Genomic DNA, 14,753 nt, shown 5'->3' with positions numbered 1-14,753 from the left:
CATAATTGTCTGGCCAGATTGTCCTGTAAGGTAGCTACTGTAGTTCTGAGTTTCCTGCCCATTAACAGTTCAGCTGGACTGGCTCCAGTAGAAGTCAAGGTGAGTAGGTGTCCTCCTCACCTGGTAAAAGTCTCTGACTAACTCAGGCACCTTGCCTATATACCCAGACCATCTCCTCCACAGTGGGCAGTATATGTTTCACTGCTTAGTTCAGCTTCCTTGGGTCTGTAAAGCAAAAAGCCTCCTTCTTCTTGGGTTGGCACAATTCTTTTGGCTGAGTGCCCCTCTCAATGATGCCTTCGCTTTCCATGCGCTGCAGGTCTTTCCTAACCAATGGCATGATTGGCAAAAGTATGTGCCTGGCTGTATGGCATCCTCTTGGCCTCTCACTGGCTCTGTTTTCAGCTATTCATTTGATCCAGAAAAGCTGCTAACCTCATCCACCTTCAACTAGACCCATCTCAACAGCTTTAGGGTGACCTAACAGGCAGTTCACATACACCCTACCAACTTCTCCCAGAAAATATAGCTGTTTCCCCACAGCTTTGGTGTGGCATGCACACCCCCAATTTCCCTTTTTGTTACACTTGTTCCTGCTGTGGCTCAGAAGGTAGAGGCGTCTACCCCCTCAGAGGATCAGTGGCTTTATTCCCTGCTCCTACAGTCTGCATGTTAAAGTGTCCTTGGGCAAGATACTATGGTATGTGCCAACACTGTGTGAGTGTTAGCTCTCCCTGATGGCACCCTGATGGCACCCTGTGTGGCAGCCCCTGCCATCAGCATATGAATGGGTGAATGTGACATGTAGTGTTAAAGCACTTTAAGCTGTTGCTTTCATGTTGCTGCCAGTATCATATTCTTCTTTTGTGAGCCATCACATAGCGAGCATTAACATTAGTTAGTTGGGATTCTGGTTGGTTGGACTGGAGATGAACCTGCTCTGTTATCTCTGCTTGACGCACCTGCCCAATGACTTGTGCCAGTGTTAAGGCCACCATGAACTGGAACTGCTGGGGCAGCTCTTTATCTTTTATATCCACCACTAGACAATCTGCCTATATCTCTCTCTCCAAACTTCTTCAGAACAATATCATAGTCTATTTTCTCTGCCATAAATTCAAAGGACCTGAATATATTGCTTCCCATCGAATAAATCAGAAAACTCACTTGAATCTCCCTGTCTTTTTATTAACCACCATACTCAACCTGAAGTGTGAAAATCTCTGTGAAAATGTTTCCATGCGGGGCAGTCAAACTCAAATTCATGTTGTGGATTAAATTTCAGCCAGCATGACCTCTCACTGCACAAACACACAGACTACTCTGACACCATGTAATGTCTGTAGATATCTATCATACTGACATAAAGAAGAAGAAGAATAATATGCCAACCTAGTGAATTAGCTCTTTGGTGCATCTTTACTGCTCAGTTATATAAGCAGCAGCTACAACATAGACCAATGCTTCTGCATATGCCATCTGTCTTACAAATGCACACTACTGTCAAGGTGATAAAATGACAAAACCATTTGGTGACAATAACTTCCATTCATTACAAGTAATGTGATTACTTTTTAAGTAACGAGTAGTGTAAGGGAGTAGCAGTAGTTTAATGGAGAGTTGATATCAATTTAGTCTCAGTGGACAGACTGGTCCACTACAGATGTTTGGATGTGGTTATCCTACACCAAAAGGGGTTGAATGCAACTCCTAACTACTAAAATTAGTAATATGTAATGTTCAAGTCATTACATTGTTAATGTAACTTGCCTGACACTGCTCATAACATAGAAACTGTGTGTAAGAATGTATTTTATTGATTTCAATGTTTCACTAAATTGATTCCTCAATTTAAGGCAGTGGTGTGTCTGATAGCTGTTGTACAAAGATGGGTCACTCTGCCATTTAATGAGAAACTAACTATAAAATAATCTAATAACTATGAGTTTCAGTGAAAACATTCAGTGTAATGATCTAAACACTATTATGGAGGACTTTAATTACTATGAGGGTCTGAGAGATACTGAGTACATGTGAGGCATGTAGGAAATGGAATGGATGTCATTTACTCACAGGACCAATTTTGCATCACGCTCAGCTTTTAGTTATTATTAACACTGGCTGTACTTGAGAGAAAACATGACTTTTGTGGGTAAATGTGGGTATTTACTGAGCAGTCTGGGTCTAACAAAGAGATGGAATCCAGCTATTTTATTGAAAGTGGAAGATTTAGAGATTCTGCATTTTGAGGGTTAAAAGGGCTAAAAGTCAGGATATGATGGCCTCTGCTGCATCTATTTTGAATCTGTCTCTTGCAAGTCCCCCAACTTTATAAATATGCTACAGTTAGTCACTAGAGTACCTCTGTGCTGGTGTACATACACACATATTATACATGTACAAGTGTAGTCTGCCTCGCCTTACCTCCCAGACCTGGTCTCAGCCTGTTGTCATATCCATCCAGCAGACTGTCCAGGATCTTGGTGAATGTTGTAATATCTTTGAAGGTGCTTGTAGAATTGGCATCTGCTTTGTACCTAAATGAAGGACAAAGATGTGATTATGGACTTAGAGAAAGAAAATCTATCTATCTAAATTGAAATTACTAGTCGGTCATGCAGAGTAACCTTCAAACAATGACTTATAATGACATTGTTTACTCTCTTTATTTTGAAGTATCTTATGACTTCCTTTTACAGCATGTTTGGTGGATTGTCCATGATCATTGTAGAAAGTAGCCAAAGAGTGGAGGCATTTGGATTGATCAGTCAGCCCACAACAATAGAGGAAACGGGCATGTTTGACTTTTTCAAAATCACAAAACACTAGCTGAACTGTGATCTCTTGGTATTTTAAAGTACACGTTCATTTGGGAAATACTATAATTGGATTTCTCTCAAAGCACAGGATGAGATGATCAATATCAATCTGGTGGTGGTGGAGTTTGGACATCTTAGCTTAGCTTAGCTTGGCATAAAGAGACTGGACCTGAAAAAGAATGAATGGGTCCTGTCTTATCAGGCCTGTTGGTGTCTTGTTGTACTGCTGCAGGTCTCTAGTCTGTGTGTCAATCTGAGTGGATCTGTCAGACTCCCTGTCAGCTCTGATCACCATGTGTATCATCATAAGCACAGGAGAAGTCTTTTTTTCTTTGTGAAGCAGAGGGAGAGGGTGAATCTTTTTCCACCCTGACAACTTGTTAATTGGTGGAGCTTCGTGCTGCTGACAGTGTTGCTGTTGTCTGTCTGTATGTATGTATGGGGTATGGGTCATTTTGAATGCAATTATCCTCTTGTCTATTCACAGTGGGATTAACATCAGGCACTGTATGGATCAGTATTGTTTGTTGGAACATTCATTTGTGCACATTACACATGTGTCTGTATCAGGTCTGTATCAAATCAAATCAGAAATGTTAGTGAAGACCTCTACAATATAGCATACTACTTAACACAATCTTAATGGTAAAGGGGACATTCCACCATTTCTATACATAAAGGTCACATTACTAATCACAGTTAGTAATACTCATCCTGTGAAAACAGCTGTCCTTTGTGGTTTTGGACTAAGTGACAACATATAATTTGATGACATCATCAAGGTTATCTCAGTTCTGACCAGTAGACAAATGTATCACACAACAGACATATTGTAATCTAGAGATAGAAAGATGTAAGCCTTTACAAGGAAGAGGGTTTTAAAAAAAATATGTAGGATCAACATCTCAACCCCCACTGACCAATCTTTGTTTGTTTGTTTTCCCTTTGCCACAGCTTTACATATGTCAACATATTTCATGAAAGTATGAAGATAAAATAAATATTTAATATACTGTTTTGTATTGAAACACTTTTTTGTCCTACAGAGACGTGACTGCCCTGATTATAAAAGTGTCTAACCAAATGTTGTGAACTCTCATAATGAGTGTGGACAGCCTTTTCTAGTGCACACATTCAAATGTCCAAAATACAATGTGACAGTTAATTCCGCACACAGCTAGAAATGCCCCTCATATTAATTCAACAAAAATCCAGCAAAATAATGTTATTAAAATAAAATTACACATTGTGATGTAGGCTACTGTGTACTATAAGAGACTTTTCAGAAGGAAGACACGATGCACTGCTCTTTGAACTTTTTAAATACCCCATTTATATTGTAATGTCTCAGTATGAATGTCCTTTATTTTCATCTCCTTTTTTCAGAGTAATAAATGACCAAGTTACAACCTTTCCATGTAGGACGTTAGACAGGTTTGCTTTTATAAGCCAATACAGTAGATTATCCTGGATAGTACATTTAGACAGTATCACACTGAGAGTAATCACATGCTGTTCCTCATGTGGAACACTTTCTACAAGCGGTGTAAAAATCTATTTCTATATTAGCTACACAAATGAATGGGATTCCAATTTAATGCTAGGATTAATATGGAATTGGATTTCAACTTTTACAAATGGTTCCTTTATTAGGCCAACTCCCACAATTTTTTTTTCTACTAAGTGCACGGTGATGGGCGGTAACAATGACATACAATTGACCACCTAAGTTGAGATTTACTGAAATAAAAATGATTCTTCGAAACGTCTATTTATCAGAATACGAAGTCTTTAAAACTGCGCATCACATTATAATAGGTATATTTTTTCCTCAAAGGTAAATCATTAAATAGTCAGATGTTTAAGGAGGTTTGGCTACAGTGAGCGCACAAAGCACACTGTTGGGTCAGAAAAAGAAATTGCTAGGAAATCTCACATTAACAAGGAGTATTAACATCGCTAGCAGTCTACTTGTTGTACTATTGCTGTTTAACACAACATTAATCTTTACCAGCCTTCAGGTGGGAAAGAAGAAAGCCGTGTTGTTACGCTGCCTGCGCCCGCGACCAGCCAGTAGTCCAAGCGCTACACAACGCTATTGCTGTTCATAAAAGAAAAAAACATGACACAGATATAACACTTACCATGTCTGCCACAATACCATCAAAGAGACCAACACAGACATGTGATGTGAGCCCCATCGTCCACTCATTGCTGAAGCCTGAAAACAAGACGGGAAACGCGTTCAGAGCGCATCATTACACAAAGCAGCTTACAGATGTTGCAATTAAACGGACCGCACGCAGATGTGTCTCTCCACAAAGACACAAAGGTTTAGTCTTATGACAATGAGCTTCTGTTTCGTCCAGTATCAGCAGCCAAACTCCCCATCCAAACACTGCATGGCTGCTTACAGCTCATTTTGTGTAAAACGCGTCCAATTAAGTCTAATTTGTCGAAACATAGTTGCTTCCTACCTGAAACGCGACAGGTGTCCTCTGGGTTGCCAAGAGAAACTGGACACTGACTGAGCACAGCAGAGACAAGCCTTTTGTAGAGAATAAGAGGAATAACACAGAGAGATGAGTGTGGTTACTGTCCGTCCATTCTGTCAGCTCCTCCAACAGGGAGTCCCCTCCGCTCACCCACAGACTAACCTGAGAGCAAACTGTACAGAGAACAGTGCTCTACAGTAGCACATCACCCCGATGGTTAAATACTGAGGCGGAGAAGTCATTTCCCGGAAAGGTATTCATTAGTGCGCACGATTGCACACATGCTTATCAACCGTGCACTACCTCCAGCTCTATTGTATTGACTTAAATCATTGTGAGTCATTTTAGTTAGTCGAAAGTTAAAAGTATAGCAAGAAGAAAAAAAAAAAAAAAAGGAAATGCAAAAAAAAAAAACAACCACCCCCTCCCCAGTTCAGGTTTTTGATAATGATATTTCTAAAAAAATGACACTTGGCTCCTTCCCCACTGTATTTCTACTGCTTGATAAAAATGCAATATTCATGGGGCATGAGTTTTTCTGTTTCTGAACCCAGGCCCATGTAGGTACTACTAATTGGAACTAAATTTGCATCTCCAAAAAAAAGGGAAAAAGAAAAAAACAAATCTAACAGCCATATATTATCTCCTCTGATAGAACACAGACCAATGCATTACACAAGCAGAGCTGCACAAACAATTGTAGCCTTAACCTTTCCTCTGAAAATGTATGGACATTTTAAATGTAAGCAGCTTCAGTCAGCCTGATCTCACAGGAAATGTACAAAGATACTGTAAATGCCACTTTGCGCTTATTACTATTGAAAATGTTGCCAGAACTGAAGGAGCAACTTCAACAGATCCAAATCTTGTTTTTCCTGACCTCCAGTGGTTGAATTTGTTGCCTTGATAGAGAGATGTAAAGTTGTTGGTTGTGAATAGCCATGACCCCACCCATCAAAGATGATGATTATAAAATGTATCAAGTCTCCATAATATAAATGATAACATTTTAGGATGAAAACCATCCCCTACATAAACCTTAATATTCTGATTAATGAGTAATAGAAGGCAAACATAAATATGTTGTTAGAATAAGGTGTGGTGGTACTGACAGGCACCATGCTTGCCTCTTCCTCTTTTTTCAGCCTACATGAGAACCAAAGGACAACAGCCGCTAGTGGAACAGGGAGCAACTGCTTTTTCCCACATTGAAAACCTGTATTGTATGAACTCACATTGTGAAAGGAGATGAATTGTACAGGCACAAAGGCCTGAAAGGTCTAAAATGTCTCAAGTAATAGTTTGTGATAGCAGCAACCTTCACAAACATGAATGGAGCATTTTAAACAGTTTAAAAACACACAGGAAGGTATACAGTCCTGGACATGAAGCTATCCTCCTGCCTGCAGGGCTTTGTTGTCACTAAAATATTTCAAGATCTGATGCTAACATATGTCAGGGGTTGGCTGCAAGCAAATAACAATACACTGCTATCAGATCAAAACAATGTACCTGCAAAAGGTCAAGTGGCCAGAAATCTAGAAAGTGAAGCATGCAGAAGGTATAGCTTTACATTTATTAGAGGTCAGACTCATGAGATTTTCATTTACAAAAAAATCACACAGGATGCATATTTAATATGAAGTGCTGGATGGAAAAAAGACTGTTTTCGCTATTTTTATTGGTTGTGGAGTATGAAAATAAAATCTGTTCTTCAAGAGGACCCATTATGCTTTTCCTTATTTTCAGTCATAACGTTACAATGTTGGATGTTCATATTAAATGTGGCTAAACTTTCAAATATTAAGCAAGTAGTCCCTGTGAGCAAACAGTTCTAGTCTCAGACTGCTCTGAACGCTCAGCTTTTTCTTTTTTCAGCCAGATCAGTATGTGACAGATTTCTTTACATGGTAATCTGCTCCACCCACAGTGTACCAGTTCACTGGTCACACATATACTGTACTCTCTACACGACTATTCAAAAAAAAATCCCCCAAACCAATAATAAGCTGTATCTGATATGCAGTGAACAAAAGAGGTAAAAGATAACAGATAGATAAACTTTATTGTCCACTCTGATGGAAATTTGTCTTCAGCCTCTCCAAGACATCAAAGATGACAATGCAGGGAAAGCAACAGAAGATACCTCATTGACCTGAATGAGAGCAAAACAATGGAGGAAACTCCAGTCCACCTGACACCAACACTAATGCAGATCCAGTAAACTGTTGTAGGAACTTTTTGCTAAGTGATAGGGGTACGCAGTACTTTTGTTTGTCAGTTGCAGTTAGGTTAGTGTTTTGTTTCTTTGTGTTTAGGTTTATCTCTTTGGTATTGAGGTTACTTAGTGTGGCAAGACATGGAGGGCGGGAGGAATAAACAGATTAATTCGAAGAATAAAATTTGAGTTATGTACAACTACGCCACCTGGGGGAGTTTCGCCCCCAGGAACATAGTTTATAGGACACAGGTCCGAATGCACCCAGACACAGATAGTGTTTTAAAGTATAAAAATAGATATTTTATTCATACAAAACAGACAAACAATTAAAACAAACCATTCAGGATAGAGTCACACTGCCACACTTTAGTCAAACCTCTGGCAGTCTGGTAGTATTATTTAAACAAAACAATCATTAAAACAAACAAATCATGCAATAACCCAAACAAAAGCAAAAACATGCAACTCAGTTAAGTAATAATAATAAAGAAATTAATCAATGCCACTGTATATATATTGGAAGAACAACACAGTGGAGAGCAACCGGATCACACATGTCACTGAAGTAACTAAAAACAGACAGGGGAATGAAGTAAAAGACCCAACAGAGTGACTTATTTTCCACCGTACCGAGTGCAATTGAACGCCCGGCACCAGTCACAAGGCATGAGTCAACCAACCAGTCCAGACACGGGACCTAAGTCTTAAGACACAAGACAGCAGCAGGAGTCCCGATGCACCGGGCGTAAGACGCCGGAGGAGAGTGCACCGCAGTGCACAGCCAGGCCCACAATGTGCCTGTAAAGTGCACACACAGATAATAAAAATTACAAACATGTTTATCATCAAAGAAATGAAAGGCGTAACCTGAACAGGCCACCTACCTCAGACCATCAGCACAACCTCTCCAACAGAGAGGAGGGAGAGCAACAGCCACAGTTTAACACTGCTGAGATACCAAGAAAATGAATATTAGCGGCCAGCCAGAGAGCAGAGTTACAGCTGCCGATAAGGTGAGCCAACATACCTCAGGGGAGTGGCCCAAAAGTGCAGACAACTGCAACCGCCAGCAGAGCGACACCGACTCCAGAGAGAGTGAGGGGATCCGGCAACCATTGGCCACACCAACTGCCACACGGTTCAGACCACACAAGCCAGCCCGAGGGAGACAAAGGAGCAAACTGAGCACAGGAACACCTGTGCAGCTAAAATACCAGCATCTCCGCCTCTCAATCAGTGCAGCGGAGCCACACCTATTGTGGATCAGGCCAAAAACGAAAGGGGGAAGGGTGGCAAGCGAGCCATCCTGCCACATTAGCTTTAGTTCTCTTTTTGTTTATTATTGTGCTTTTAGCCCATCCTGTATGGATTTTACATAAAACCCTTAAACAGGCTCTGAAGATATGGTTGCCAGTGGTTCTTGGGGACTGGGAAGAGGGGAGTCTTAGACCAGGTCGTAACAGTGGGTTACAAATGAGTTTTTTCCTCAGCACATAACTCTGGCCAAATGGGAATGGCTATATTGATTTCTAATAGGCTATACTATAGTGCAGCGGAGCCGCACCTGATGTGGATCAGGCCAAAAACGAAAGGGGGAAGGGTGGCAAGCGAGCCATCCTGCCACATTCTACCCACCCCCCCCCCCCCCCCCCATTTTGCATCGTCGCCCCTACGATGGATAAGCAACACAACACCCTAGCACCAAGGGCGAAAAAGTACAGACTGTGCATTTGACAGTGACCTTAGAGGTCCCACGGCTCCGTGGTCCTCCTGACTCACTGGCCAAGGAAGATGGTGAACATTTGGATGTTGCCCAGCTGTTGGCCGAGCAGTACAGCGTGGAACTGACTGTCCCGTGATCGCTGGAGGTCCCTGAGAAGGGGGAGCTGCTGCAGGGGTCTCCGGAACTGGTTGAGTGTCCACCCAAGTCACCCAATTGGGCCTATTGGACCCTGACCACTGCGACGACCTGGGTGGTTCTGGAGTGTCAGGAACAAGAATGCATAAATCACCCCCAAGAGAATCATCAGAAGTTTCTGAGGTTGTTGGAGGGGGACTCTGAGAAAAAGGAGGAGACTGATGAAGAGGAGGAACAGGTTCAGACCTGACATGGGCTTTAAGCTGGTCACGGTGCACGTTCCTGGCCTTCTGCAAATCATCCACTGGGGCAATGTTATAGACAGATCCACAGTGGGAAGGAGCTCTCAGGGCCTGGTAGACAACAGAGCTCCAGATATCCTGAATCTTATGGCGACCACGAGCACTATGGTCATGGAGGTAGACCAACTGGCCCACCTGCAGGAGGGAATGACCTACCCCTTGATCATGGTGTTCTTTGCAGCGCTCAGCCGCCACCAACAACCGATTGAGCATTTCCAAAAGCCACTTCCAGTCTGGCCTGATGCTCGACCAGCCAGTCTTCAACCTCCCCCAGCATTGGGTCCTGAACACGACCCAGAAGGAAATCAATGGGAAGCTGGGGTTCACAACCAAACATCAGAAGGAAATGCAACTCTGATGTGAGGTGGTATTGTAACAAAAGAGTACCTGAGGAAGGCAGGAGACCCAGTCACGCTTCCGGGATGCTGGCATGGTGCGCAAGAAATTGTGAAGGGTTCGATTAAATCTTTCGCACTGCCCATTACCAGCGGGGTGGTAGGGTGTAGTGCGTGACTTACTGACCCCATACAAGTGACAGAGCTGTTGGATTAATGCGCTCTCGAAGCTCCTTCCCTGGTCAGAATGAATGCGACCTGGGACGCCAAACTTGAAAAAACATTCATTTAGCAAGACTTGGGCAACAGTGGAAGCCCTCTGGTCCTGAGTTGGGACAGCTACAGTGTACTTGGTAGCACATTTTCCAAACCATTCTGAGAAGGTTCCAACAGTGTAAAGTCCATGGCAACGATGCCAATAAGTGACCCATAAAGCTACCAGACACTGGCCTGGTATCCTCTGCCACTTGGCAACGCTCGCACCTTTGGATCCACTGTTTGATGTCAGATGTCATCCCTGGCCAAAAACGGTGCTGACGCACCAACTCGGTGGTGCATTCCACACCTTGATGGCCATGTTCCTGGTGCAGCTGTGTCAAAATGTCATGCTTAAGGACAGATGGCAAGACAAGCTGGAGAATCTCTTCCCCTCCATCCGGACGATGGATCCGGCAATACAAGACATCATCTTTCTCCACCAGACGCTCCCATTGCTTTAAGAGAACTAAAGCCGGTTTGGGGAGCTGCCGTCTCTCCTCTGGTGTAGGGTGAGTCTGTTTCTACCAACACACCAAGATGTCTCTCAGGAGGGGATCAGCCTCCTGCATAGCACGAATGTCCAAAGGGGAATGGGAGGAAAAGACATACCACATACTGAGTTATGGACACAAGACTGGGCCGAGGAGCAAACTGGAGACTTTCGGGGACAGAGGTGCCAGGCAAGACCTGCTCTGCCAAGCTGGGGCCGGATGTGGGCTGCCGGGAAAGCATGTCAACATTTTTGTTACTGCGACCAGATCGATACTTGATCTCAAAGTTAAATGCCGCAAGCTGGGCAGACCAATGATGCTCAGCAGCACCCAGCTTGGCGGACTGGAGATAACTCAGGGGATTGTTATCTGTAAACACCATGCACCTATGCCCCAAGAGATACTCCCGAAATTTCTCAGTCATGGCCCACTTTAAAGCAAGAAACTCCAGTTTCATGGAGCTATAGTTGTCCATGTTCTTCTCAGTTGGTCGAATGCCCCAGCTAGCGTATGCTATTGACCTAATCAACAATCAATCAATCAATCTTTATTTGTATAGCGCCAAATCACAACAAAGTTATGTCAAGGCACTTTACACATAGAGCAGGTTCTAAACCAAACTCTTCAGGTTTTAACTTTAAAGAGACCTAACATTCCCACATGAGCAACAGTGGCGAGAAAAAACTCCCCTTTAACAGGAAGAAACCTCAGGCAGAACCAGACTTTGTATAGCGCCAAATCACAACAAAGTTATCTCAAGGCACTTTACACATAGAGCAGGTTCTAAACCGAACTCTTCAGGTTTTAACTTTAAAGAGACCCAACATTCCCACATGAGCAACAGTGGCGAGAAAAAACTCCCTTTTAACAGGAAGAAACCTCAGGCAGAACCAGACTCAGAAGTGGGTGGCCATCTGCCTCGACCGGTTGGGGTTGAGAGGAGAGAAAGGAAGGACAGAGGAGAGAAGCACAATGAAAATCAACAATGAAGCTAGAAGGTCCGGGACTGGAATCCGTCATCCGGACGTCTACAGGCCCAGATTACCTGTGAGACGAGAAAGCACAGACAACTCCGGGGAAGAAGTTTAGGTTATTGAATGCATTAATAGAACATGAATGTTAATGGATATAGATGGATGGATAGAGAGAGAGAGGGGGAGAAGGAGAGAGTTCAAAGAGCCCTAACTATAAGCTTTATCAAAAAGGAAAGTTTTAAGCCTACTCTTAAATGTAGGGAGGGTGTCTGGCCCCTGGACCAAATCTGGAAGATGGTTCCACAGGAGAGGAGCCTGATAGCTGAAGGTTCTGCCTCCTGTTCTACTTTTAGAAATACTAGGAACCACAAGTAGTCCTGCATGCTGGGAGCACAGTGTTCTAGTAGGTAGATAAGGTACTATAAGCTCTTTAAGATATGATGGAGCCTGACCATTAAGAGTTTTGAAGGTGAGGAGGAGGATTTTTAATTCTATTCTGAATTTTACGGGAAGCCAATGCAGTGAAGCCAAGATGCGAGTAATATGATCTCTCTTTCTAGTTTTTTGTCAGAACACGAGCAGCTGCATTCTGGACCAGCTAGAGTCTTTAGAGACTTATTAGGACAGCCTGATAATAATGAATTACAGTAGTCCAGCCTAGAAGTAACAAATGCATGGACTAGTTTTTCAGCATCATTTTGAGACAGGATATGTCTAATTCTTGCAATATTACGCAGATGAAAGAAGGCAGTCCTTGAAATATGTTTTATGTGGAAATTAAAGGACAGATCCTGATCAAATATAACTCCTAGGTTCCTTACAGTGGAGCTGGAGGCCAGAGTAATGCCATCCAGAGTAGTTATGTCATTTGATAATGAATTTCTAAGGTGTTTAGGGCCAAGCACAATAACTTCAGTTTTTTCTGAGTTTAATAACAGGAAGTTACAGGTCATCCAGGCCTTTATGTCCTTAATGCATGTTTGTAGTTTAGATAATTGGTTAGTTTCATTTGGCTTTATTGATAGATATAATTTTTTTTAACACTTTATTTATGGAAGTTTTCAGATTAAATTACACCAAACAAGAGACAAAATGACAGTGACCAATACATAAACAGTAATAGAGAATACAATAAAGGCACGACAGTGACACAGACAAAAAAAAAAAAATAATAAATAATAATAATAATAAAATAAAATAATAATAAAATAAAATAATAAAAATAATGATTAAATAAAAAATAAAAAATGAAAAGAGATAAGGGGGCAAAAGTTATAGCGGCACTGTTTGCTCCACTGCACAACTGTTCATTTTACATAATCCAGGTAAGCGGGTAGAGAGAGTTATCAATGGTCTTTCATGTGCTCTAGCACGGGGCTCCATATCCTGGAAAACTTGAGGGGGTTGCCAGAGAGTTCGTATCTCAGTCTTTCCACATGCAGAATACTCATGAGTTCCCTCTGCCAAGTCTCAAACTTGGGAGGTAGTTCGGACTTCCACAGTTTCAGAATACATCTCTTGGCAATCATCATGCCATGAGTTAAAGCGGTGCGCACATTACAATCCAGGTTCTTCAGAATATTGGAGTGTCCTAACAAAGCAGTTTCAGGGTCAGGTGTTACAATAATGTTAAAGGCAGAAGAAAACCAGTGGAAGATGAGTGACCAAAAGTTGTGTATTTTTGGGCAGGTCCAAAAAAGATGTGCAAGAGTACCTTCTGCAGTATTACATCTACTACACAGTGGAGAAAGATTAGGAAAAATTTTGTTTAACTTGGTTTTAGAGTAGTGTAATCTGTGTACTATCTTGTACTGGATCAGTTGGAGCCTAGCGTTAATCGAGCAAGATTTAATGTTAGTCAGAACTTCCTCCCATGAATCATCCTCGATCTCAATACCTAGTTCACCTTCCCAAGCTTGTTTTATTTTGGTAGTAGATGAGTCCAGAGTATCTGAGAAGTAACCAACTAGCGCCGAGATCAGATGTTTGGCTTCAGGGGGACCCAGGAGGGATTTGAACAATGTGTTTTTTTCAGATGCTAATTCAGAAGACTTAGTATCCTGTTGAACATAATGTCTCAATTGTAAATATCTGAAAAAGTGAGCTTTTGAAAGAGAAAATTTGGACTGCAATTGTTCAAAAGAGCCAAGGTGTCCACCAACGTAAAGGTCTTTTAAACTAACAATACCCTTACAGCTCCACTCTTTAAAGGCTGTATCCATAAGAGATGGTACAAAGTCATGGTTCTGCCAGATCGGAGCATTTACAGAGGTGTCTGGAAGCACACAACATTTTCTAATTTTATACCAGATCTTCTGGGCATTTAACAGTACAAAATGGTCTTTCCTGTAGACTGCTGGCTGCCTTGGGGAAGAGAAAAGCAGAGCAGGGAGAGAGGTCTTGTTAGTTAGGTTTTTTTCAATGGCTAACCAAGGCGGTGGTATGAACCCGTCTCCTCTCTCAAAGCCATACTGCCAGTACACCATAACTCTGACGTTGGCCGCCCAATAATAATGCAAAAAACACGGGAGACCCAGGCCCCCACAATCCCTTGATTTTTGATGGTGTTTTTTAGAAATCCTATGTGCTTTGTACCCCCAAACAAACGGCATGATGATGGAGTCAAGAAGTTTAAAAAAAGATTTGGGAATAAAAACAGGGACGTTCTGAAATAAATACAAAAATCGCGGTAGCAAGACCATCTTGATAGCGTTTACACGCCCAATCAAGGATAAAGGCAGTGTTCTCCATTTTTCTATGTTCTCCTTGAGTTTGTTAAGTTTTTCAGAGAAATTCAGTTTAAAAAGGGCGCATGGTTTTTTTGAAATTTTAATGCCCAGGTATTTTACATACTCAGAGGCTATTTTGAATTGTGTGGATGACAAAAATAGTGGGTCCAGGTCATATGCTAATGATATGAGCTCACTTTTCTGCCAATTAATAGTATAACCGGAGACCTTTCCAAAGGAGTTAATGAGATGGAGTAGATGTGGTATTGAT

At 42.0% G+C, this 14,753-nt stretch overlaps 1 protein-coding gene across 1 annotated transcript in view; it reads right to left on the bottom strand.

The window, feature by feature from the left end:
- Window positions 1-5,031, bottom strand: part of gabra2a (gamma-aminobutyric acid type A receptor subunit alpha2a) — a 73,444-nt gene extending 68,413 nt beyond the window's left edge. The window contains 2 exon segments of the mRNA XM_053335837.1: window positions 2,425-2,526; window positions 4,947-5,031. Of these exon segments, the coding sequence (XP_053191812.1) occupies window positions 2,425-2,526; window positions 4,947-5,031 (187 nt within the window).
- Window positions 5,032-14,753: the final 9,722 nt, after the last annotated feature.

This window comes from Scomber japonicus, chromosome 16 (genome assembly GCF_027409825.1).
Source record: "Scomber japonicus isolate fScoJap1 chromosome 16, fScoJap1.pri, whole genome shotgun sequence".
In the NCBI taxonomy this organism is placed as follows: domain Eukaryota; kingdom Metazoa; phylum Chordata; class Actinopteri; order Scombriformes; family Scombridae; genus Scomber; species Scomber japonicus.
The sequence above is the reverse complement of the archived record's forward strand: the minus strand, read 5'-3'. Positions and strand labels throughout refer to the sequence as shown.